This window comes from Carlito syrichta, unplaced genomic scaffold, assembly GCF_000164805.1.
Source record: "Carlito syrichta isolate Samal-C Ts95f unplaced genomic scaffold, Tarsius_syrichta-2.0.1 Scaffold289251, whole genome shotgun sequence".
Taxonomy (NCBI): domain Eukaryota; kingdom Metazoa; phylum Chordata; class Mammalia; order Primates; family Tarsiidae; genus Carlito; species Carlito syrichta.
In genome coordinates, this window is record NW_007233347.1 from 634,301 (window position 1) to 659,618 (window position 25,318).

At 41.7% G+C, this 25,318-nt stretch overlaps 1 protein-coding gene across 1 annotated transcript in view; it reads right to left on the minus strand.

Annotated features, from left to right (window-relative positions):
• MAP3K5 (mitogen-activated protein kinase kinase kinase 5) overlaps nt 1–25,318 on the minus strand; it is a 236,106-nt gene that overhangs the window by 4,916 nt on the left and 205,872 nt on the right. Inside the window, exons 24-27 of the mRNA XM_008054221.2 lie at nt 22,377–22,562; nt 17,752–17,857; nt 5,888–6,131; nt 381–493 (exon numbers count right to left, since the gene is read on the minus strand). Coding sequence (XP_008052412.1) covers nt 381–493; nt 5,888–6,131; nt 17,752–17,857; nt 22,377–22,562 — 649 coding nt within the window. The remainder of the gene's footprint in view (nt 1–380; nt 494–5,887; nt 6,132–17,751; nt 17,858–22,376; nt 22,563–25,318) is intronic.

Below are 25,318 nucleotides of genomic sequence, written 5' to 3' on the forward strand. Positions count from 1 at the left end.
TGCATTCCAGTCTGGGCGACAGAGTGAGACTCCAACTCAAAAAAAAAAAAGAAAAAGAAATGACAGTTTGCTACAGTTAATAATTGGGTTGTTTTGTTTTTGGAGAGATGAAATCTCACGATACTGTCCAGGCCAGGCTGGTCTCAAACTCCTGGCCTTAAACAATCCTCCTGTCTCAGCCTCGCAAAACGCTAGGACTAATGGCATAAGCCACCTCAACCAGTCAAAAATTGGATGTGTTTTTAAAATTTATTCCTGCTTGTAGTTGTGGTACAAGTGACAAATGCTGACTAAGCCATGAATAAAACTTGTCTGTTGGCTTTCTTGGCTTTTTTGTGGCAGCCTGGTAGAACAGTATTATTTTAACGTCTGCTATTCACCTATGGGCTGGGACTTAAGCTTCAGGTGTTTAATTTCTTGGTCTTTTTCTTCAATAGCTTGATGGAGGAGTGCTTGTAATTCTTTCTCTTTCCGAACCAATTCTTCTAGTAATCTGCAGAAGAAAATTATATTGGTTGACAGGATAATAAAGCTGGAGCTGACACAGGGTGACCTTCTAGACATGGGTTTCTCAGGCTATAATGAGCAAAGATTCCCCTGATTTAACTGAAAGAAAGATTCCGGTCCATTAGCTCTGGGATGAGACTCTGCATTTATGATGAGCTCCCAGGTGACATTGATGGTACAGGTTCACGACACCCACCCCCTGCCCGGTGCCCAGTGTCCAGCAGCAAAGCTCTGAAAGGCTCTGTGCTCGAGACAAGAATTCTTCTGCTGAAATCTTCACAGATGTTCTACTGGTTCTTCTTACAACCATAAATATCAAATTCATAAATAAGGGACATTAACAGGCATATATTTTACGTGTATGGATTCTCATTAAAAGTTGGTAAGTATAGATAATATCCCAGTCAATGCAAAACAGAAAGGTAATAAGTGTTCTTAAACTAAGAAAATTTGAGAAATTATCAATAGCTATAGATAAGGCTGCCTAGAGACCTGGTGTGTAACAAGTGCCCAATAAATGTTAACCATTGTTGCTGCAGTTGTGGTTGTTACTTTTTTTTTTTTTTTTTTTTTTGAGTTGGCGTCTCACTCTGCCCAGGCTGGAGAGCAGTGGCACACTCACAGCCACCCCCGTGTCAACCTGCTGGGCTCCAGTGATCCTTCCGCCTCAGCCTTCCAAGTAGCCGGAATAACAAGACATGTGCTACCTTGTCTGGCTAATTTTTGATTTATTGTAGAGACAAGGTCTCGCCAAGTTGCCTGGGCTGGTCTCAAACCTGTGGGCTCAGGCAGTCCATTTGCCTCGGCCTCCCAAAGTGCTGGGATTACAGGCTGAGCCACCGAGCCCGGCCAGTTGTGGTTGTTACGATTATTCCCTCACTTCTCAGGGGGTGGGTTGTGAAGTGGGCAAAAGGATAGCTGTTCTCCTGGTACATTCAGTTCCTAGTTGGCATCTGATGCAGTCTCCAAAGAAACAAGGAGAAACTGTGATATTCATACCATGGTTCCTACCCATGGAAAGCTCACTATGTAACAGAACCAACTGGTAACCCACTCACCATTTCCAACAGTTTCTCAGAGAAAACATTCCAGATTATGTAATTCTAGTTTTTTAGAAAAGTATCTTGGAGTAACTTGGATTCAGAATTACAATACTTTAAAATATACAATAATAAGTTTATCAAGGTAAATTGTTGCATACCCTATAGCTCCTAACAAGCTATATTTGTTTCATTGCCTGAGTATTGACAGATTTAACTCAGGACTATGTTCCATCCAAAAGCTTATTTTTGCTTCACTTGGCATGCCCAAAGGCAGCATGGTGCAACTGACAGACACACACCTGGGCTTGTGTCCTGGTTTTGTTCCGCACTTCCTGTGTTAACCTTAAAGAAATTACCTAAAGCCTTTGGACTTCAGTTTTCCCATTTGTAAAAAGGAAAAAATAAAACCTGTGAGCATTAAAGGAGATAGCTCTTTGGGAGGCCGAGGCAAGTGAACTGCCTGAGCCTGTGCGTTCGAGACCCACCTGAGCAACTTGGCGATGCCTCCTCTCTACAATAAATCACAAATTAGCCGGTCATGGTAGCGTGCACCTGTAGTTCCGGCTACTTGGAAGGCTGAGGCGGAAGGAATGCCAGAGCTCAGCAGAGCGAGGCTGTGGTGGCCGGGGGCACAGTCTGGGCGACAGAGTGAGACTCCAACTCAAAAATAAATAAATAAATAAAGCCTATTCTGTTTCCCTGCTACAGCCTCCCGCCCTGGAAAAGAGCCCTCCCAGGGCTCAGTGGGGGTTCCATCCCTGACCCCCAGACTCCACCCTGTTCCCACAAGACACAAATCTGAGGCCCTTAGGTAGGAGAGGGATCATAGCAGAGTAGGTAGCAGAGATAGAACAAAATCAGAACAGAGTGAGAGGCAGACGGAGAAGGTGTTCTGAGGAGGACAGGTAAACAAAGCCAACTGTAGAGAGCAGAAATGATGCACATTGGGTGGATGAAACAGCATGAACTGAAAGCAAGAGGGGAAGCAGAGGGTTGGGGGAGATTGATCTATTCCAGCATTAATGATAATTTAAAGAAATGGAGAGCAAACTCTGTAGGGGTTTTGAAGTTGGCAATTTTTGCATGTGGTATGTATGTTTGGCTTCCTTGCTAATAAACGTGCATGGAATAGCATGTTCTTCTTGTTTTCTCAAAGAACACAACATTTTCTAGAATTAAACCTATATTTGTCTAGACTTTGTAGTTTCTTTTACAATTAAAAGCCCAAATTTTACATTGGAAGCACAGTATTGACACTACCCATTTGCCCCAAATCCAGTTCCTAAAAGTATTTGTCTTGAGGATATATCCAGTCCATCAGTTTTATTTTTACTTTATGTTCAGTTAGTAGGGAAATACTTTGAACTCAAGGCAACTGCCTCTCTGTTTCGGAAAAGTAGGGCAAGGATCTGTCATGAAGTCAGATGGGTAATTCCAGAACTGTAAGATAGGAAAGACAGATAACCAGTCAGCCCCTTCTGAGTTAGAGTTTGATAATGTCCCTGCGTCTCCTTGGATGAAGTAAATTTTCAGAACATTTTAGGTAATCATACACTTAGAAGTAAAGCATACACTCTAAAGCCATTTTGTAGCTTTCTGCCACTTAGGGTTATGGGTTGTCTAATAATCAAGACCCAGCTATACCTGTTTACCTTCAACCATGATCATCCTAAATTTTAAAGCTTAAAATTTTTTTTTTTGAGTTAGAGTCTCTCTCTGTTACCCAGGCTGGAGTGGAGTGGCACGCTCATGCCACCACAGCCTCGACCTGCTAGGCTCAGGTGATCTTTCTGCCTCAGCCTTCCAAGTAGCTGGAACTACAGGTGTGTGTGCTACCACACCCGGCTTATTTTTTGATTTATTGTAGAGACGAGGTCTCATCAAGTTGTCCAGGCTGGTCTCGAACCCCTGAGCTCAGACAATCCTCTTGCCTCGACCTCCCAAAGTGTTGGGATTACAGGCTTGAGCCACCACGCCTGACAGTTTACGATTTTTAACATGAGAGTTACAACCTTTCCTAAAAACACATGACACTTCCTCTAGATTCGTTTTGCATGAGGCATGCTTTTATATTTCAAGTAATATTCAACTGAAAATTACAAGGAGCAAGACAGACAGAACCGGCCTCTGATTTCACTGGCTCATTGCTTGTACTAAAGTTGCGGACCTGTCTTCAAGTCATGCGTGAAGCAGGTGTCCCTCATCTCACTTTTCTGAGGGTGATGTAGGAGCTGTGGGAGATATTACTGAAAAAAGAAAAAGGAGGCTGATTACCTTGTAGATTTCACAGATTCAAATGTAAACACGTGGAGAAAAAGTGTAAATGTGTAGGTTGTTGTGAAAAATGCAGCTATGTACTGAGATAATAAAGCAATGTGGACAAATGCTAGTCTTTTCAACAGAGATGAGTAGATTTGAGAAGCAGACACTCAGCTAGGACCAAGACACCCTCATAAGAGAAACGTGAAACCATGAAGAGCACCCCTCAAGGACTGCATGCAGGTAGCACAAGGTGCGCCAGGGTGAGCACAAGGCCAACCAAATGGGACAAGGAGAGAAGGGGAAGCGGTACATATCCAGGCTGCATTAAGGGAGACAGCCCCTGTTGACATAGCGAGGGTGTGTAGACAGGAGGTTTCAGGGCCAGAAAAGCAGATGTACCAGCTCATTGGTAAACAAAGTAGTTTTACTGCTTGTATAATTCTGACTAGAAGCCATGGGCAGAGAGGGCTGGACCAAAAAAATGAGTTAGCTTTCCTCCTCCAGAGATCAGAGCAGGGTTCAAAAACAACCCTACTCAGGACTGGGTGATAGAGAATCATGTCAAGAGAAGTGACTAATGTTAGCTCCTTCTATAATGCATGACATGAGGTCTTATTATCTGAACTCTTGCTTGGGAAGAGGAGAAATGAGGGACTCCAAGATTTAGCTGAAGTCTTGGAGGAGAAAAGATCCAAGTTCTTTTCCACTCAATAGTAGAGATGGCAAGTAGAGAGCTGGGTTTCAGAGGATGAACTGGGATATGGAAGCCAGAGAGCCAATTTCTCTTTATTAAACAAGATTTCTCTTTGAATATCACAGAAGACATGTATGGATGGATTTACTTAATCATGCAACCAGAATTCAGGTTTCTGAAAATAGGGTGAGTTTTACACTAAGTTTGGTATTCAAACTTACCTTTAAAAACCTAAACTTTATGACTAGAAATAAGACATTTTTTCATCTCCCTGATGAACAACCAGAATTTTCAACTACAGTTTCTAATATTTGAACAGCCTGTATTTTTTCACTAAAAAACGTTTTCACTGCAAACCCAGAGTCATAAAGTCAGTTTCCCACATGTCAACTGTCAACAGCACAGGAAGCTATACATCATAAAGATCCGGACCTTGAACTGTGCCAACATCCATGAAGAACAGGAAATATTTACTGTTCACTTAATAACCTGATCCTGTGGGTTCTATCTACCAAGTTATTATCAAAGACAAATTAAATTCCAGATATGTCACAGTGTATTGAAAATAAGAACTGTAAATGTGGCCAACTATCCTCCCTGTAAGGTTCTAAGATGCAAAGCTTTGGCACCACTGATTAGCTTTGTCCACTTGAGCTCAGAGATTATCCTCTCTTATAAGAACTTGATATTCCAAGTCATGGGTTTTCAAGATCGTGGACCTCCTGTTCTGTCTTTCAGCTATCTGCTGCAAGGTACAGACTGTTCTTAGTTTGTACCTAAGACGGTCTGAGAGGTTATAACTAAGTTACTCTAAAAATCTCTGCACTTAGAGATAAAGTAGCAATCAAAGAAATGGCGCTGAAGAAGGCTTGAACTGGTAGAGGTAGAAAATGGTATTTGACAGAAAAGACAAAAACCTCTTTTGTTTTATAAAGATGTTCAATCAAGTTGACATGAATGGGTTGAAGGGATCATATTTTGTATTGTCTATGGGTCAGCTTTTAAAGTAGACTAAAAACACATGTACTTTTTTTTTTTTTTTTAAGTCAGAGTCTTTGTTGCCCAGGCTAGAGTGCAGTGGCATGCTCATGACCACCGCAGCCTCAAACTGCTGAACTCAAGCGATCTTTGCACCTCAGCCATCCAAGTAGCTGGAACTACAGGAGCACACCACAACCGGCTAATTTATTTATTTATTTATTGTAGAGATGAAGTCTCACCATGTTGCTTAGGCTAGCCTCAAACCCCTGGGCTCAGGCAATCCTTTCACCTCCACCCGCCAAAGTCCTGGGGTTACAGGTGTGAGCCACTGCATCCAGCCCCCATGCACTTTTATAAAGGTAAGAAAAAAGAAACCAGCCTACGCCAGCGCGAGACTTACCTATTCGTTTCTATTTTCATCCTTCCAAGCTGTACGTTCAGTGATCGGTGAGCACTCTGGGAATCATGGGATACAGTAGAACTGAGTGTGCTCACCCCTGAGGTAGCCACAGCATCTTCAATGACGGCCTGAGGTCTTCGGACGGTTTGATTTGAAGGCTGTTCCTCATGGTCATCTTCTACATCCAAGTCTTCTTGATCAGCGGTATCACTCTCAGAGGCAAGGCTGAAGTGTGGCCTCAATTCTGTTTGGCATAACAGCAACACTAGTGTTCAGAAAACATGTCTGGTTGCCTTAATTTCTTAAGCTATGAATATCATCCCCCCTGCTATCAGTAAGACATATATTCCAAACTGCCTTTCCAAAAGTGAGGATGGGATTTTGTGCATTAATTCAGATTTGTCATTCCATATATAATCTCAGTTAGAATGGTCGAATTCGAACAGAAGGGAAATGCTCACACTGCACATAAGATATGTGAGGGGAAGCTAAAAATCTGCAAGAAAGGTAATGATGTGAAAACCCGTTAAGAATATAAAAAGGAGCTGGGCTCGGTGGCTCAGCCTGTAATCCTGCACTTTGGGAGGCTGAGGTGAGTGGATTGCCTGAGCCCACGGGTTCGAGAACTGCCTGGGCAACTTGGCGAGACCTCATCTCTACGATACATCAAAAAAAAATTAGCAGGCATGGTAGCGCGCGCCTATAGTCTCGGCTACTTGGAAGGCTGAGGTGGAAGGATTGCCGGAGCCCAGCAGGTCAAGGCTGTAGTCGCTGAGAGCATGCCACTGCACTCCAGTCTGGGTGACAGAGTGAGACTCCAACTCAAAAAAAATAAAAATAAAAAGGGTTTATACAAGTAAAATACATTTTTTAGATTACATAATATCTAAGTTAATATCTAAGCAATTATTAACTTGCTTAGAGATAAGGAAACAGAGATATACAGAGATTATATAAACAAAAATGACTATGCAGAACGATTTATGCCTGTAGCATTTAAAATTTAAGGGCATGCAGGTTAGATGCTGAAAACGCCACACACAGACTTATCTTCACTCTAAGACTATTTCTCTTTGACTACTGGGTTGATTTCTAGTGTGTGCTCTCCTGCAACCGGTGACTAACTGTTGAAATTTAAAGTACAAAAGCTACAAGTCTCCAGCTTAAACACACCATATCACAAGTTCATCTGCATGTCACTTCAGAACTTGGATAATATATTTCCATAGGAAAAAATAGTATAAATTGTGATTAGGGTCTCAAATTGACCCACAAAAAGAAGTGATGCTTACACTTTAAGTGAAATCAGGGTGGCAGAAATACAGGATCTTGACTCTGTGTGCTCTGGCACATGGAACTTTTATCAGATCACAGAACCCACTGAGAATTTCATGAAGGTCACAGAAACGCTCCCTGGAGAGTTTTGCCTAGGTTTCCTGATTTCGTTTAGATTTGTCAGAGTTTCACAGACTCGCCAAAGCCTCTTCAGAGTCCAGGAACCATAGGTTAAGAGCCCCTGTGTCAAGAAAGGGAGTCCAGGGGGAGCAAGGGAAGACCCCCAACCCATCACTCTAATATAGCCACTCTGGCAAGGTCACCAAAGGCTGCTCGGCAAATCCTCTAGGTAACTTTTCTGTCTTTACCTCACTTGACCTGTGTACAATGTTTTCCTCAAAATTTTCGGCTGCTGTTTCTCTTCACAGTCTTTTTTGCTTACCATCCACCCCTTAAAAGCTGGAGCCTGGGGTTCTATCCTGTTATGTTTCTATGTGTCCTCCACGGATGAGCCCATTGCATTCTGTGAATGTGAAGTAGTTCTAATGTGTAGATGGCAAGTTCTCCCTTTCCAACCTCATTCCTGTTACATCCAGAACCTCTTGGGTATCTTGCTAGGTAAGTACCTCAAATTCAACAATCTAAAGAGAACTCACCATCTTTTGCTCATAACAAAAACCAGAGCGTCCTTCTTCAGGGCTTTTATGCAGCCCTGGCTTCTGTTATCTCGCTTTTTAAAGTTTTGTATTGTTATTTTAAAAATGCTTGACATAAAACTTTTAATCATTTCTAAGTGTACAGTTAATAGTAGTGTAAAGTATATTCACACCGCTATGCAGCCAATCTCCAAAACTTTTTCATCTTGCAAAACTGATACTTCTATATACATCAAACAACTCCCTGATTTCTCTATCCCAAGCTTCTGGAAGCTACCGTTCTACTTTTTGTTTCTATGCATTTGACTACTCTAGATACTGTGTATGGAGTCATACAGTATGTATCTTTTTATGACTTGCTTATTTCACTTAAAATAATGTCGTCAAGGTTGAGTCAGGGTCTCATTCTGTCACCCAGGTTGGAGTGCAGAGGACCAATCATGTCTCACCGCACCCTTGACCTCCTGGACTCAAGGCTTTATGCCTTAGCCCCTGAGTAGCTGGGACTATAGGCATATGCCACTATGTCCAGCCAATTTAAAACATTTTTTTTTTTTGTAGACACAAGGTCTTGCTATGTCTCCCAGGCTGGTCTCAAACTCCTGGGCTCAAGTTATCCTCCTGCTTTGGCCTCCCAGAGTGTTGGAATTACAAGTGAGAGCCACCATGCCTGGTTTAAGCTCTTTTAAATATATACCTGGGAGGGAAACTGCTAGATCATATGGTACGTCTATCTTTAATTTTTGAGAAGTCACCATATTGTTTTCCATAGCAGCTGCACCATTTTTCATTTTCACCAATAGTGTGAAGGGTTCCAATTTCTCCACATCCTTACCTTTTATCTGTACTTTGCTTTCTGCTTTGTCGCCTCTCCCTTTATAAAATCCCATTTCCTAATTTATCTACTAGTAGGAGTGATTCAGAACCAGACGTTTTGGTTTTGTAAACCCTGCACCTAGTACAGGGACTGAACATATTAAGCTCTCAAAAAATGTAGGTAGAGTGGAAATCATCTTATTAGGATTATTTGTATTTAGAAGGGAATAAAATAATGAAAAAAAACTTAATTTATTTTATTTTTTTTGAATTAGAGTCTCACAGTCACCCAGGCTGGAGTGCAATTGCACACTCACCGCCACCCCAGCGTTGACCTGCTAGGCTCCCATGATCCTTCCACCTCAGCCTTCCAAGTAGCCGGAACTACAGGTGCGTGCTACCACGCCCAGCTAATTTTTTATTTATTGTAGAGATGAGGTCTCACCAAGTTGCCCGGGCTGGTCTTGAATCCGTGGGCTCAGGCAATCCACTCACCTTGGCCTCACAAAGTGCTGGGATTACAGGCTAAGTCTCCGAGCCCAGTCAAAAATCTTAATTTAAAAGAGTGCAATTCCACATTAAATTAGAGGATAAAATTAGGCTTTTTATTTTTTATTTATTTTAAGGATATGGGATACAATTCAGAATTAGGTATACAAATGGTCATTGTACAGGTAAAGTTTGTGCCTCACTTTGGTCCCCACTTCACCTGGTTTGAGATCAAGTACCTTATGAATAAAATGTGCCCCCGCCTCCTGCCCCTGAGTTTCCTACTACTGTCAATCCCTTTTTTATAGTGTGATGATAATTGTTCAGGGTCTGCTTATGAGTGAGAAAATGTGGTACTCAGTTCTTTGTTTCTGTGATAGATCACTAAGTATTATAAGCTCTAAGTCCATCCAAGTTGCTGCAAAGTTCATGATTTTGTCCTTCTTTATGGCTGTGTAATATTCCATCATGTATATGTACCTTGTTTTTTTATCCAGTCCACTTTTGATGGACAGCATGGTTGGTTCCATGTTTTTGCTATTGTGAATAATGCTACAATAAACATGCATGTGCAGGTATCTTCTTCATAGAATGATTTGAGTTCCTCTGGGTATATTCCCAGTAGGGGGATTACAGGGTCATATGGGAGGTAAATTTTTAGATCTTTTAGGAATCGCCACACTGTTTTTCACAGAGGTTGTACTAGTTTACACTCCCACCAAAATGTTCTAGAATTATTCTTATATTTCTTTTGAAAATTTCTGATTTAAGTTTGATTTCTTTTGAAAATTTCTGACTTAAGTTTGATTTCTAACGTGAAATTTTAAAAATAATTTAAAGTTTTGTAGACCTGCTGACTATAACCTCACTTTTTAGAAGGGAAAATTTCTGATGTTTATTATATTTAAATATAATAAATCTTAATGCTATACACTTCAAATTATTATTTAAAATATGTATTAATGACTAAAAAATTCCCTCAAGTAATTTGAAGAAAGTAGAAAATGGTAAGCTAATACAATGCTTTGTTATTTTGGTCTTTTATGGTGGCTCCCTAAGTACACATCATCAGATCAGACATTGTGAAATATGCAAATGAAATAGAGCATCTGGTCCCTGACCTGACAGAAATGACAATCTAAAGAACTAGAGCAAATATACAGAAGAGTCCCAAGAGCACATACAAAGATAAAAGGAAATTACAGGTACAAATTAATATAGCTAAAAATATCTTAGATGATCTTAGGTATAGACCCAGTTACATATCCAATGTACATGTACATTGTGGTGGTGAATTTTATGTGGACTAACAGATGGCTAGATAGCTGGTCAAACATTATGCCAAGGTGTGCCTGTGAGGGTGTTTTCAGAAGAGATTAACATTTGAATCAGTGGACTGAGTAAAGAAGATCCGCCTCACCAATGTGGCGGCATCATTCAACCCACTGAGAACCTGAATAGAACAAAAAAGGTGGGAGAAGGGTAGATTCTCTTTCTTCCTTCTTGAGCTGGGACATTTATCTCCCCTTGTGTTCAAACATCACAGCTGTTGGTCCTCAGGTCTTCAGTCTCAATGGTATTACACCATTGGTTCCCCTGGTTCTCTGGCCTTTGGACTCAGACTGAATTATACCACGGGATTTCATTTTTTAATTTTTATTAAAAAAATTTTTTGTAGCGATGGGTTGGTCTTGAACTCCTAGCCTCAAGTGATCCTCCCGTCTCACTTTTCTTGGTTCTCCAGTTTGCAGACAAGAAATGGTGGGGTTTCTTGATCTCCATAATCACAAGAGCCAATTCCCCTAATAAATCTCCTCTTGCCTATCTCTATATATCCCACTGATTCTGTTTCTTTAAAGAACCCTAACACATACATGTATTAAGGGTGCTAAGAGGTAGATTAAGTACATCTGCGGTGACTAAATCCAGTGGAGGTTTGCTCACGGAAGGAATCATGGAAGCTTGCGGGCCTAGGCAGGGTTCTGGAGGAGGGGAAGGCCTGGCCTTGATGGAGAAAGAGGGAGAGGTGTTTGAGAGAAGGAAGCTCAGATGGGGGCCCAGAATCCTCTTGGAAGAATGTAAAACAGAGTGGATTCTCAGAAGGAAGCCGTGTGTCAGGGGAGAGACCGGGACTCAGGGACCTGTGATTTTGGAAGGGCTTTAAGTCTATATGTCGGAAGTCAGAGCCAGTACCCATTTCCAAAACATCATAATGGGATCAAACGATAATACCATTCCCATCCCCTCACCCAGATGGTTACTTTCCCAGAGGAAATTAACTAGACCAAGCTTCTTTAGCACAGGGTATTTGTGATACCTAGTAAGATCACAATACTTGTAAGTGTGGTATATCAACCCTGCATTAAGCTCCTCATACGGTATACAATGCTGTTTTTTACATGAATTCATACAGGGACTCATGCATGGTTCAGTTTAGCGGTGGTAACATCAAGTGCTTTAAGCAGCTTTTAAAATTATTATTAATATAGGAAGTATGCCTACATTATCCATCCTCCCTCTCTTAGCATTATCATGTCTCTGTGCTCAGCATTTCTCCATCTGGTCACCCACAGGCAGACTGCTTGAGGACTCACAACAGATAATTAATGTTGCTAATAATCTGAAGGCTGATTCTTGATGACAAGTGAGAAAATAGTCCTCGGCGGGGGGGAACCTTTTTAAGAAACTTGTACTGGATTCTCTGTTCTGTTTTTCCTTTTGAAAAAAAAAGGAAAGTTTTAAAAACTTTCTATCTTGAAATAATTTTGGAACAATAGAAAAGTTGCAAAAATAGTACAGAGAGTTCCTGCATGCCCTTCAGCCTCTTGCCCTACCCAGAACATTTTATATACCTTTGGCAATACTATCAAAGCCAGGAGATTAGCATTGATACAATAATATTAATTAGCCTACAGACTTTATTCGAATTTTCACCAGTTTTCCTACTGATGTCCTTTTTCTGGCCAAGGACCCCTCATTGCAATTAGTTGCCATGTCTCCTTAATTTCTTCCGATCTGTGGTCCCAATTTTACCACCAATTGTCAAGCTAAAATGTTAGACTGAGCCCCGATTCTTTTTATTGGAGAATGGTGTTTAGAAACCAAGATCTGGGTCCTCTCAGTAGTACTTTTTTTTTTTAAGTCGAAGTCTCACTCTGTCACCCAGGTTGGAGTACAGTGGCATGCTCATGGCCACCGCAGCCTGGACCTGCTGGGCTCAGGCAATCCTTCCACCCGAGCCTTCCAAGTAACTGGAACCACAGACACCTGCCACCATGCCTGACTAATTTTTTTATTTCTTGTAGAGATGAGGTCTCGCCAAGTTGCCCAGGTGGGTCTCGAAACGCTGGGCTCAGCCAATCCTCTTGCCTCCACCTCCCAAAGTGCTGGGATTACAGGTGTGAGTCACTGTTCCTGGCTTCAGCATTATTTCTTTAACTCCCACGATCTTCACATTTTTTTTTGAGTTGGCATCTCACTCTGTCGCCCAGGCTGTAGTGCAGTGGCATACTCACCACCACCTCAGCGTCAACCTGCTGGGCTCTGGCAATCCTTCCGCCTCAGCCTTCCAAGTAGCCAGAACTACAGGTGCACGCTACCATGCCTGGTTAATTTTTTGATTTATTGTAGAGACGAGGCCTCGCCAAGTTGCCCGGACTGGTCTTGAAACCACGGGCTCAGGCAATTCACTCGCCTTGAACTCTCAAAGTGCTGGGATCACAAGCTGAGTCACCAAGCTCAGCCGACCTTCACATTTTTGAGGAATGCTGATCAGATATTTTGTACTGTCTTTCATTTTAAGTTCACCTGATGTCTTGTCACAATCAGGTTAAGCATATGTTTTTTTTGTTTGTTTGTTTTTTGAGTTGGAGTCTCACTCTTTGTTTTCCAGGCTGGATGGCAGTGGCATGCTAACGGCCACCCCAGCAACGATCTGTTGGGCTCAGGCGATTCTTCTGCCTCGGTCTCCCAAGTGTCCAGAACTACAGGCGTATGCTACCAGGCCTGGCTAATTTTTGCTTTGTTGTAGAGATGAGGTCTCACCAAGTTGCTCAGGCTGTTCTCAAACCTGTGGGCTCAGGCAAACCCCTCACCTTGGCCTCCCAAGGTGCTGGGATTACAGGTTTGAGCCACCGCACCCAGCCAGAGCATATGCATTTTTGGCAAGAACAGCACAGAAGTGATGTTGTGCCCATCTCAGAGCATCCTATCAGGAGGTGCATTCTGTTAATGAGTCTTCTTACTACTGATGCTTACCTTGATCACTTGTTGAGGGGTGTCCACAGGTACCTCCCTTAATAGTTAGTAAATATCTTGTAAGGAGACACTGAAACCATTCAAAAGCCTGTTTCTCCTCCCTCTTTCCCCTACTAATTTTAGTAGCTATTGATGGTCTTTGCCTGCAAATGAATTAGTGCTGTCACGTTTGCCTAATGGTGATTTTCTAATTCCTTCATTCCTTCCACATTTACCAATTGAAATTCTACTATCACAGAGAGATGATTCCTCTCTTCCATATATTTATTTATTCAATTATTTATATCAACATAGGTTTATAGATATTTATTTTCTTCCATGAGCTATGATTTTATTGTTCAGATTCTTCTGATTTAGACTGCTGGAGATGCCTTCAGATTGGCTCCAGTGTCCTTTCAATAAACCTCCATCCTTTTTGGACACTTCCTTGTTTTTAGCACCACAAGATCTTGCAGGTTCATCTTGCATTTCCCCAGCCCCAGGCCTAGATCAACCCCTTTTCCAAGGAGCCCCAATTCCTTTTATTGGAGAATGATGTTTAGAAATCAAGATCTGGGTCCACTCAGCAGACCTGTCTAGGAAATATATGTACAGTCATGAGCTGTAAAACAACATCTCGGTCAATGACAGACTGCATTGCATATATGACCGTGGTCCTGTAAGATTATAATACTGTATTTTTACCATATCATTTATATGTTTAGATACACAAATATTTACCATGGTAAATATTCCAATTGCTTATAGCATTAAGTACAATGACATGCTACACAGGTTTATAGCCTTGAAGCCGTAGGCTATACCCATCTAGCCTCGGTGTGTAGTAACTAGACCATCTAGGTGTGTGCAAGTACACTCTATGATATTCTCACAACGATGAAATTGCCTCATGATGCATTTCTTTTTCTTTCTTTCTTTTTTATTTTTTAGTTGAAGTCTCACTCTGTTGCCCAGGCTGGGGTGCAGTGGCATGCTCACAGCCACGGCAGCCTCGACCTGCTGAGCTCAGGTGATCCCTCTGCCTCAGTCTTCCAAGTAGCTGGAACTATAGGCGCGCTACCATGCCCGGCTTATTTTTTGATTTATTGTAGAGATGAAGTCTCACCAAGTTGCCCGGGTTGGTCTCGAACTCCTGAACTCAGACAATCCTCTCGCCTTGGCCTCCCAAAGTGCTGGGATTACAGGCTTGAGTCACTGCACCCAGCCTCATGAGGCATTTCTAGTAATGTATCCCTATCATTAGGCAATATGTGTCTGTAGTAACAAAGGTGTATTTTTAAATATGTGGTCTTCTATGGGTGTATTTTGAAAGTTGGTAGGTTAATTGTAGTATCTTATCATCTAAAAGGAATTTTTATCAGGGGCATTTGAAGATAGTCATTTTTAAACATGGTTTCTTTGTGTCACATTTGTTAAGACAAAATTTTTAGAGACATTTGGAAATCTGAAGAACTGTCAGATGACTGAGATCACTCCAGCTAGTTCACATATGTCATCATTTTTATATTGGTGTACAGTGTGTATTGGCTTCCCTTACCCTGTGAGGAATACAAGAAGTACTCTCTCTATGTCATTCTCCTCTAAAATTTCCACTTAAAAAAATAAACAACAAAAAAGCTTTCAAACAGTAACTTCAATTGAAATCAGAGACTTCTAATTATTATGGTGGCTAAACATGTTAATATTTGTAAAACACTTAGAAGAGCATCCAGCACATATAGGGAATGTTTTGGAAGTAATATTAAGTTTAGTAAATGAAAAATACAAATAAACAAAATTATGCATTTCTGTACATTTCCTTGTATCTAATTAAAATTTTTGGTCCGGAAAAAAAAAAATCAGAGACTTCTAGTGACCTCGAAGAAACCAATTTCATGATGGAAGGACAAAATAACTTTCTTTGGCAAACACTTAAAAATATATATTTTTTTGTCAGGGTCTCACTCCATAGCCCATACTGGAGTGCAGCAGTAAGCTCACGGCTCACTGCAGCATTGAACTCCTGGGCTCAAATGACGCCTCAGTCTCCTGAGTAGCTGGAAGGACAGGTGCACACCACCATGACTGGCTAATTTTCTGTAGAGACAAAGTCTCACTGTATTGTCCAGGCTGGTCTTAAACTCTCAGGCTCAAGTGATCTTCCTGCCTGGGTCTCTCAAAGTGCTAGGATTACAGGGCATGAGCCATTGTACCCAGCCAGCAAGCGCTTTTCATAAAGAATGTGCCTTGTGCCTCACACGGTTGTTTAGATTTGGTGACAGGTCAGAACTTTCTGAGGAAGTGTCTTTTAAACTGAGATCTGAAGAATGTAAAGGTATGAACCACAGGACAGGAGGGACACAGGGTGGAGGCACAGGCAGAGAGAGCATGAGCAGGGATATTAGAACTTCCACTAATATTTCTTTCTTATATAGGGAAGAAACGAATCTTTACTAATGTTTAATGTCAACATTGACACTGGTGCCTCACTGATAAGTCAAATATTCAAATATTCTGAGAGAAAAGAGAATTCTATAACTCAGAAAAGTTGACATGGACTCAAAAGTTTGTACTGCCATTTATAAATAACTTAGAAATATTTTGTATTGATCTTATCCTTAATTACTATTTTATTTATTTTTTTGATTTCACTCTGTCATCCAAGCTGGCGTGCAGTGGTGCAATTAAAGCTCACCACAGCCTCGACCTCCTGGGCTCAGGCGATCCTTCTACCTCAGCCTCCTGAGTAGCTGGGACTACAGGCACGTGCTACCATACCCAGCTATTTTTAAAAAAATTTTCTGTAGAGATGGGGGTCTTACTATGTTGCCTAGGCTGGTCTCAAACCCCTGAGCTCAAGTGATCCTCCCACTTTGGCCTCCCAAAGTGCTGGGATTACAGAGGTGAGCCACAGTGCCCAGCTTAATTTCTATTTTAGAATGCAGGTACAAATTAGTACAACAGAACATGCTTCTAATTTTTAGATATAAATCTGTCTATATTTATCTATCTATCTTTCTACCTACCTACCCATGCATCCATCCATCCACCCCCGACTCACCACACCCTGCACATACACAGGATGGAAGAGCTTTGCTTACAATTTTTTATTAATGGACACACTATCTAAACACTTTGGAGGTTTTGCTGTGGAGTATGCATACACATCTCACTGGCTCCATAAAGCCTTGTTTCATCAACACTGCCTCTTTTACAACTCACTACCAACATAGCTGGGGCTGTGTCTAGACCAGTGATTGCCATACCTGGCTGGCTATCAGCATGACCTGGAAGCTGTAGTAAAATCAGATCTCTATAGGTGGAACACAGAGGATTGAAAATATACTATACGATACTATAATGGTGGACACATGTCATTATACATGTAGGATTCCCATAGAATGTACAGCACCAAGAACGAAACCTAATACAAACAGTGATGATGAGTCAAGTAGGTTCATTAATCGTCACAAATGTACCACTCTCTAGGGCAGGGTGACACAGACGGAGGCGATGTACTTGTGAGGCCAGGGGACATATGGGAAATCTCTGTTCCTTCCTCTCAAATATGCTGTGAACCTAAAACTGCTCTAAAACAGAAAAGCACCCCCACCCTTTTTTTTTTTTTAATTTGGAGTCTCACTCCATCGCCCAGGCTGGAGTGCAGTGGCACACTCATGGCCACCCCAGTGTCGACCTGCAGGGCTCAGGCAATCCTTCTATCTCAGCCTTCCAAGTAGCCAGAACTACAGGCAGGTGCTACCATGCCCGGCTAATTTTTGATTTATTGTAGAGACAAGGTGTCGTCAAGTTGCCCAGGCTGGTCTCTAGCACGTGGGCTCAGGCAATCCTCTTGCCTTGGCCTCTCAAAGTGCTGGGATTACAGACTGAGCCACCGGGTCCGGCCAATAAAGCCTTTTTTAAAATCAGATTCCTAGGCTTTATTCCCAGCAGATTCTTATTCACTTGGACTGATATGGGGCTCTGAAAGCTGTTATTTTAAAGAACTCCTTCTACCACTCACTGCACAGGCAGACTTGGGAGCCACTGGGTAAGAAATGACATAGAAATGTGTTTTATGGCAAAGGTATCTGTATATTGAAATGCATATTTATTTGGGTCACTTGTATAATTTTCTCTGTCTTCATATCCAGACATACCCTTTAAAGACAAGGAAGCAAGTCTTCCTTACTTATAGTAAACATTATGCTTGATGTCCCATTACCCAGACTACAAGTACTAGATAAATGTTATTTGGTGATTTTGAAAAAATTTTTTTTTTTAATGCTACCACAGTCTTAAAAGCAGAAAGAAGATAGAACTAACAGATGAACAGTAATTTAAAATATCCAAATACTAAATTCTTGCAGAGTATAATTAAATATCTCTGACCTGGAACCAGAATGGTAATTGCTGTCTGCACCGCCTTTCGGATGATACTGTCTAAGGCAAACATCCAGTGTGGCTTGATGTTATGATTCCGAAGAACTTTATTGACCTGGAGAAAGAGAGTGACATTTAGCCTACTTTCAATTTTAACTGCAAATAACCTAGCTGACTTAAGCACTTAGATGAAGTTCTATCCACAAAAATAACTAGTAAGTTTCCCCACCTTGAATCACAAAGAGTTTCTTTATGTCACTGGAAAACAAATTAAAAATTGCCAGTTTAAAGTTTAGTGAGTCCCAGATAAGCAGATAAGATAATTAAGTGAAAAGTGGTCTGGTTCGATGAAAATGGAGCTTCTTTGGAATTCAGAATTTACAATTTACAATTTTTAAGATGACTGCAGAAGGGATTAGGGAGGGGTAAAGGAGGAAGAGAGAGTCCTTCTTGAAGGTTATGATTCTGCCATGGAAACAGTCTGGGGCTTCAGCACTCTGGTGATCTGAAAAAGCAAGTAAAGGGAAATGTTCCTGGTTGGTACTTCCTGCAGGTTTGCCACAGTGCAAGACTGGCTTCCTTCCCACAGTTGTTTGTTTACACCTCTATAAAGAGGGGAGTATTCAGCTAAAATAGTCCAGTAAGTCTGTTCACATTACAAATCTGTTGTGGTTTTTTTCTCACCCTTGTCGGCTCTGGCATCTTTTCCTTTCTTTTCTTCTTTCCTTTCTCTAATAAACTTTGTTTTAAAACTTTAAAAAAATCTTTGTTGTCAGGCTACTTTTTTCACCACCATTCATCCACAGAACTCTTTCCATCTTGCAAAACTGAAACTCTATACTCATTGAACAAAATTCCTATTCTCACCTCCCCACATTCCCTGCAAACGACCATTCTGCTTTCTGTCCGTATAAACTCGACTAATCTAGGTACCTCTTATAAGTGGAATCACAGTATTTAGCTTTTTGTGACTGGCTTATTTCACTTAGCATAATTTCCACAAGGTTCATCTATGTTGTAGAATGTGCCAGAATTCCCTTTCTTTTAAAGGCTGAATAATATTCCATTGTATGTATATACCACGTGCATTACTTTCTAAAAACAATCGTTTATGATAAGGTTAAGACAGGCTCATTTAAAGTTTGGATTAACTCCACTACTTGCTGATTGACTTAGGCCTCTAAGAAAAGAGGTCATTTCTCTAGTGGGGCTCTAGTTAGAGCCCTCAGAGGAAGCTAGGGAGATGGTGACCTGCCTGCAAACCTACACCAACTGCAGCTGCCTGTTTTGTCCTTGGTCCATCTTCATCAAAACCCCCCAGTTTATGGAGGATATCATCCTAAGTGAAATAACTCAGAAACAGAAAATCAAATATGACATGTTTCCACTTATAAATGGGAGCTCAACAATGGGAACACGTGGACAGACTGGAATAAGAACCACTGGAAACTATAAAAGGTGGGAGGGTGGGAGGTGGGTGAGGACTGAAAAATCATCTACTGCACACAGTGTTGACTATTTGGGTGAAAGCCCAAACTTCACCATTATACAACATGCATGCAAGAAATCTGTACTTGTACAATATGTAAAAATTATTTTTATTTTTATTATTTTTGAGTTGGAGTCTCACTCTGTCACCCAGACTGGAATGCAGTGGCCGCTCCCGGCCACCGCAGCCTCAACCTGCTGGGCTCCTTCCGCCTCAGCCTTCCAAGTAGCTGGAACTACAGGTATGCACTACCACACCCGGCTAATTTTTTGATTTATCGTAGAGATGAGATCTCACCAAGTTGCCCAGGGGTCTCAAACCTGTGGGCTCAGGCAATCCACTCACCTCAGCCTCCCAAGGCACGGGATTACAGGCTGAGCCACCGAGCCTGGCTTGTAAAAATTATTTTAAAAAATACTTATAAAATAAAATAAAACAGTTTAGAAAAGAGACAGTTTGATGACTTCCTCACAGTAATTGCTCAGGAATTGAACCACTGCTAGGTTCCCACCTATTCTAGAAAACCTGTTTAGACTGAATTGTCGTGGTACCTTCATTTTTTTTAAAGCATTTGCCTGCTTGTTTAACTAATGAGCAGAACACTTAGTAAACTAGAATATTTATTTTAATAGTAACATGAACAAGGTGGGCCGGGTGTGGCGGCTCATGCCTGTAATCCCAACTCTTTGGGAGGCTGAGGGGAGAGGACTGCCTGAGCCCAGGAGTTCAACACCAGCCTGGGCAACATAGCAAGACCTCATCTCTACAAAAAATAAAAAAATTAGCCAAGAAAGGTAACGCATGCCTGTAGACACAACTACTCGGGAGGCTGAGGTGGAAGGATTGCCTGAGTCCAGGAAGTAGAGGCTGCTTTGAGCTGTGATCCTGCCATTGCACTTCAGTCTGGGTGACAGAGTGAAACCCATAACTAAAAAAAAAAAAAAGAAAAGAAAAGAAAAAAAAAAAAAAAAAGAATAACACACACACCAAGGTAGAAGAGGGATTCATTATAGTCATGACCCGCTCAGCTCTTCATGACATAGGGCTCATTCTGAGAATTCTTGCCAATTCTGGAGCAGTAAGTGAGCTAGTGTGTGTGTGTGTGTGTGTGTGTGTGTGTGTGTGTGTGTGTGCGCGTGCGTGAGTGCGCGCGTGTGTGTGTGTGTGTGTGTGTGTGTGTGTGTGTGTGTGTGTCCTGGCCCAAGGTCCAGGATTACAGCCAAATATCTCTCAATCTGAATTCTACAGCCAATTTGCTTTCCAACCTCTAGGCTAGAAGCCAAAAGTGTGGGCAAGTGCAAATTAGCTAAATTATTTCCCTCTATTTGCAGATGGTTGGGTTTCCCTAGTTGCAGTGTAAGCATGCCTTTAGCATGCAATATTAGTGATAGGATTTGTCAGTTGCTTTCGTGTCCTATGACCTCAATCTAGCCAGGACTCTTGTACCTGCCCACAATATAGCACAAAGACCAAGTGGCTCACACGGTGTCTCAGAGAACATTAATGGTCAATGAAGGTCATTTGGTTTGAAACCGGGAATCGCCAGGTGCAGTGGCTCACATATGTGATCCCAGCACTTTGGGAGGTGGAGATGAGAGGATTACCTGAGCTCAGGGGTTTGAGACCAGCCTCACATGTGTGAGCTCAGCACTTTGGGAGGTGGAGGTGAGAGGATTACCTGAGCTCAGAGGTTTGAGACCAGCCTGACAAGACGTTGTCTCTACAATTAAACAAAAAAATCAGCCAGGCATGGTGATGCATGCCTGTGGTTCCAGGCACTCGGAAGCCTGAGACAGAAGGCTCACCTGAGCCCAGCAGGTCATGGCTGTGATGGCCGTGAGCGTGCCATGCACTCTAGCCTGGACGACAGAGTGAGATTCCAACTCGAAAACAAAAAAAGAAACTGGAAATAATTTGATGGTCTAACTGCAATTATAGGACACTTTCTACACTAGAGCAATGAACACATTTGGACTGGATAATTTTTGGAATTTACATAAAGTTATACAAAGTGCTTCCATATTCACACCACAGGCACTGTCAAGACCCTTCTTATTTCAATCTCCCACATCTTGTAAGGGTCTTCTGGATTGGTTTGAGGCTTTTTTCTTAGCATCAAGTACCACTGATAAGTCTTGCACAAAAATAAAACAGAAGGCTCTGAATTAGACTTTCCAGAAGACTGACTTCTAGTTTGTGTCGCATAGCAACTCAATTTCAAAGAGAATTCTCAGCAATCTCTCTTTAGATCACATGGCTCAATTTTCAGTCAGCGATGCTTTGTACTCTGAAGTATATTTCTGGATAGGACAGAGTGTCTATTTCTGAAATAAAAATGTTCTGTATGGAAACCAAAGAAAAACTGGAAAAAAACATTTCTGGTTTTATCCAGCAGTGACCATTTCAGTCTGCACGGTTAAATTTTTCTCAATGGCCACTAGATGGCATTTCTCATAAAGCATTGGAAAGTGCATGACTAAAGTGTGTGGCGTTGCTAAAGTCTTCCAAATAAATAGTGACCCAACATAATTTCATAAGAACAAAGTTCAGCCATGGGAGATATTTGTAAGTTTTGCTATTTTCCATGGTGATTCAGTTTTATGTGTATCTAACTTTGGGGAACGTAAACACACAAAACAACAAATCTGATACTTGGAAACACACAGATAGGCAAATACCTCACATTTATCATCCAAAAAGAATACAGCTAATTGTAATTATTATTATTTATTATTATTTGAAACAGGTTTTCGCTCTGTTGCCCAGGCTGCAGTGCAGTAATGCCATCATAGCTCACTGCAGCCTCGAATTCCTGGGCACAAGCAATTCTCCCAACTCAGCCTCCAAAATAGCTAGAACTACAGGTATGCCACCGTGATCCATTAGTTTAAAAAAAAATTTTGTTGTTGTTGTTGTTGTCGTAGAGATGGTGTCTCAATATATTGCTCAGGCTGGTCCCAAACTCCTGGTCTCAAGCGATCCTCCCACCTTGGCCTCCCAAAGTGCTATCATTACAGGCGTGAGCCACCGTGCCTGGTCTCATCAGACTTGCTGAAGGAAAAAAAGATAACAGAACTTATGTTTTCTCCGATTTTTCTGACTAATTTTAACTTGTGGGAAAACACTGGGAAAACATCATACTTACAGCATCTTGAAAACCAAAGAGTACCACCTGGACTTGGCTAATGCCGTGGCTGTCGAAGTCTAGTTCCAATTTCAGCTTTGACAGCGTGGTGGCTATTATTTTCCGGTCAGTAGATCTCACAAATTCTCTGAGGCTTGCGATGAGGGTTGTGATGTGCTCCCACTTTAGCTTAGGTTCTTCAGCTCCCTGAGAACAAAAGCCAACAATCTCTCAGTCTGTGCTGGATATATCAGCCATAGGTATACCATTCCCATAGCCCTTTCTTTTTGTTATTTTATTATCTTTATTTTTTGAGTTGGAGTCCCACTCCGTCGCCCAGGCTGGAGTACAGTGGCGTGCTCTCAGCCACCCCAGCATCAACCTGCTGGGCTCCGGTGATCCTTCCGGCGATCCTTCCGCCTCAGCCTTCCAGGGAGCTGGAACTACAGGTGCGTGCTACCATGCCTGGCTAATTTTTGATTTATTGTAGAGATGGGGTCTCACCAAGTTGCCCAGGATAGTCTCGAACCCACGGGCCCAGGCAATCCACTCGCCTCAGCCTCCCAAAGTGCTGGGATTACAGGCTAAGCCACCGAGCCCGGCCACCACACCCCTTTCTGAGAAGAACTGGGCTTCCTGCGAAAGGAAAAGACCCTATTTTGAACTAAATGGCTCCTCTTCACCTCTCCCCCACACACACACCAAGAAATAATCAGACTTTGGGAAAAAGGGCATCTACCCCCACACTGGTCAGTAGACATGACCGAGTCAGATATACAAAGCATTGCCCCAACAGGCTGAGGCAATAAGATTCCTGCTTTCAGAAATCTTAATTGGGAACTAAAGAGAGATTCTGGCAATAAGCCATAGGATCTCAACGTCAATGTCTGCCCAGAGAGAGAAGTCATAAAATAGGGCTGTGACGACATCCAGTTATAAGGAAGGAAGCAGAAGGTCGCTTGAGCCCAGGGGTTTAACGGAGTTGAGAAGGACAATAGGTGGGAGAGGAGAGGTAGACAGAACCAGAAACACACCAAGAGGGCCAATAACAATAGAGACAGAGAAGAGACGGGCACACTCCTGGGACGTGAAGCTCCTTGTAATCACACTCTGGTTTCAGCCTCTGTGAGGTTCGGCAGGCACTAGGGTTGGAATTTCTTGAGTCCACGCTCCTCACTGCCATGTGTGTCTACCTGGAACATGTTCCTGGTACTTCAACTGCCTGGAATGTGTCAGTTCCTTGCAACCAAAAGGGGTCGTCAATCTCAAGCTTCATTCTTGAAACCATTTCTTACTCACCAATGAGGCAATTGGTTAAAAGAATGAACCAATGGACTATCTTCCATATTAAAAATGTAAACCAATATTTAAACAAATGCCCTTTCTCAAATTGAATTTTTCTAGTTTGAGCAAAGCACATCACTTCTTTAAAGAAAACATAGTAAGGTGTTATTTATCCTCATTTAACTGTAAGAAACAACAGGATTTGTATCATGTTGATATCTATCTCATATTGCATATTTTTCTTACTGCATCATCAAAATGGCAATTCCTTAGCTAGGCTGTGAAATTACAGTTTCTAGGATTCTATTACAATAAAAGAGAAATGTGCCATCCTGTTCTTTCTCTCAGTGTATTTTCATTTCAGAGCTCAGTCTCATGTTTATGTTTTCATGGGAAAAGATTATATTGAAAAGATTGAAAGCTGTCATTAAGGGAATATTTTAAAATCAGACTGGGAACTATTATAAACTTTGTTGTTGTTTTTCTTACCACAAACTAAATTAGACCCAAAGTAAAAATTCACAGGCAAAATCATAAGACCATGAAAATATGTTTAAGAAGAAAAATGTGAGTTATTCAGAAACTGGAAGGTTCTCAGTGAAAAATCAGTTACATGTTTGCCAACAGTTCAAATAGCAAACATTTTTTTTTTTTTTGACATTAGCTTTGTTTTCACAACAGAAAAATATGTTGCTTCTGGTTTTTTTGATGTGTGTATCACTGTCCTACAATGGAACACTGTCTACTCTGGAAATGTTTTCCGTTCAGGCTACTTTATCCACTTATGACATTATTTCCTTCTGTTCTAACTCCTGATTCTCCATGTTAACTCATTCCCGTACCTTCCTATGCCAACATCTCAGGTGAGTATTTCATGTGTATTTGCTCATGACAATAGTACTATAGTAATAGCTCCATCAGTGTTCTCATTTCTGGATGAGGAAACTGGGGTACGGAGGACTTGAGTAGCTTGTCAAGGTCATGCGGGCCTAAGTGATGAGTCAGGACTTGGATCCAAGCAGTCTGGCTCCAGGGTCTGCTATTCACCACCTCACTGCTCTGCCTCTCGGGTATGACAGGTAGGGACAAGTGCTGGAAGAAACACAAAGCAGGGAGGGACCGGGGGAGAAAAAGGAAATTGCTGTTAGCCTCCACTTGTGGAGTGAAGACCTCTCCTGTGGCCCCTAGTTTAGGATGTTTGATTTTGGGTCAGAAACACATAGAGGCAGAATCTGACAGCGCACCCTCCCTGCACTCCCGGTGCCAGTTAGGGTTTTCTCTAAGGTGCTCTCTAGTGCTTATCCTTTGAACTTCTTTATAAACCAGGAATGGGTCTCAGCAAGATGTTACTAATTAAAAGGCTTTTCGTGGTTTAATGGTATGAGGACCTGACCAATATCTACTTTTTGGTTTTGTCATAAAGCGTAAGCTTACATGTAAAGATGTAACCAGAAAGATTAAATACATACAATAAAAAGAATTATTCTCATCTGGTTAAAGAAATTAGATATTAGCTGGCTTGACAATGGTAGCAATAACAATGATGGTTAATGTTTGTGAAACAGCCGGGCTCGGTGGCTCAGCCTGTAATCCGTGCTTTGGGAGGCTGAAGTGAGTGGATTGCCTGAGCCCACGGGTTCGAGACCCACCTGGGCAACTTGGCAAAACCTCATCTCTAC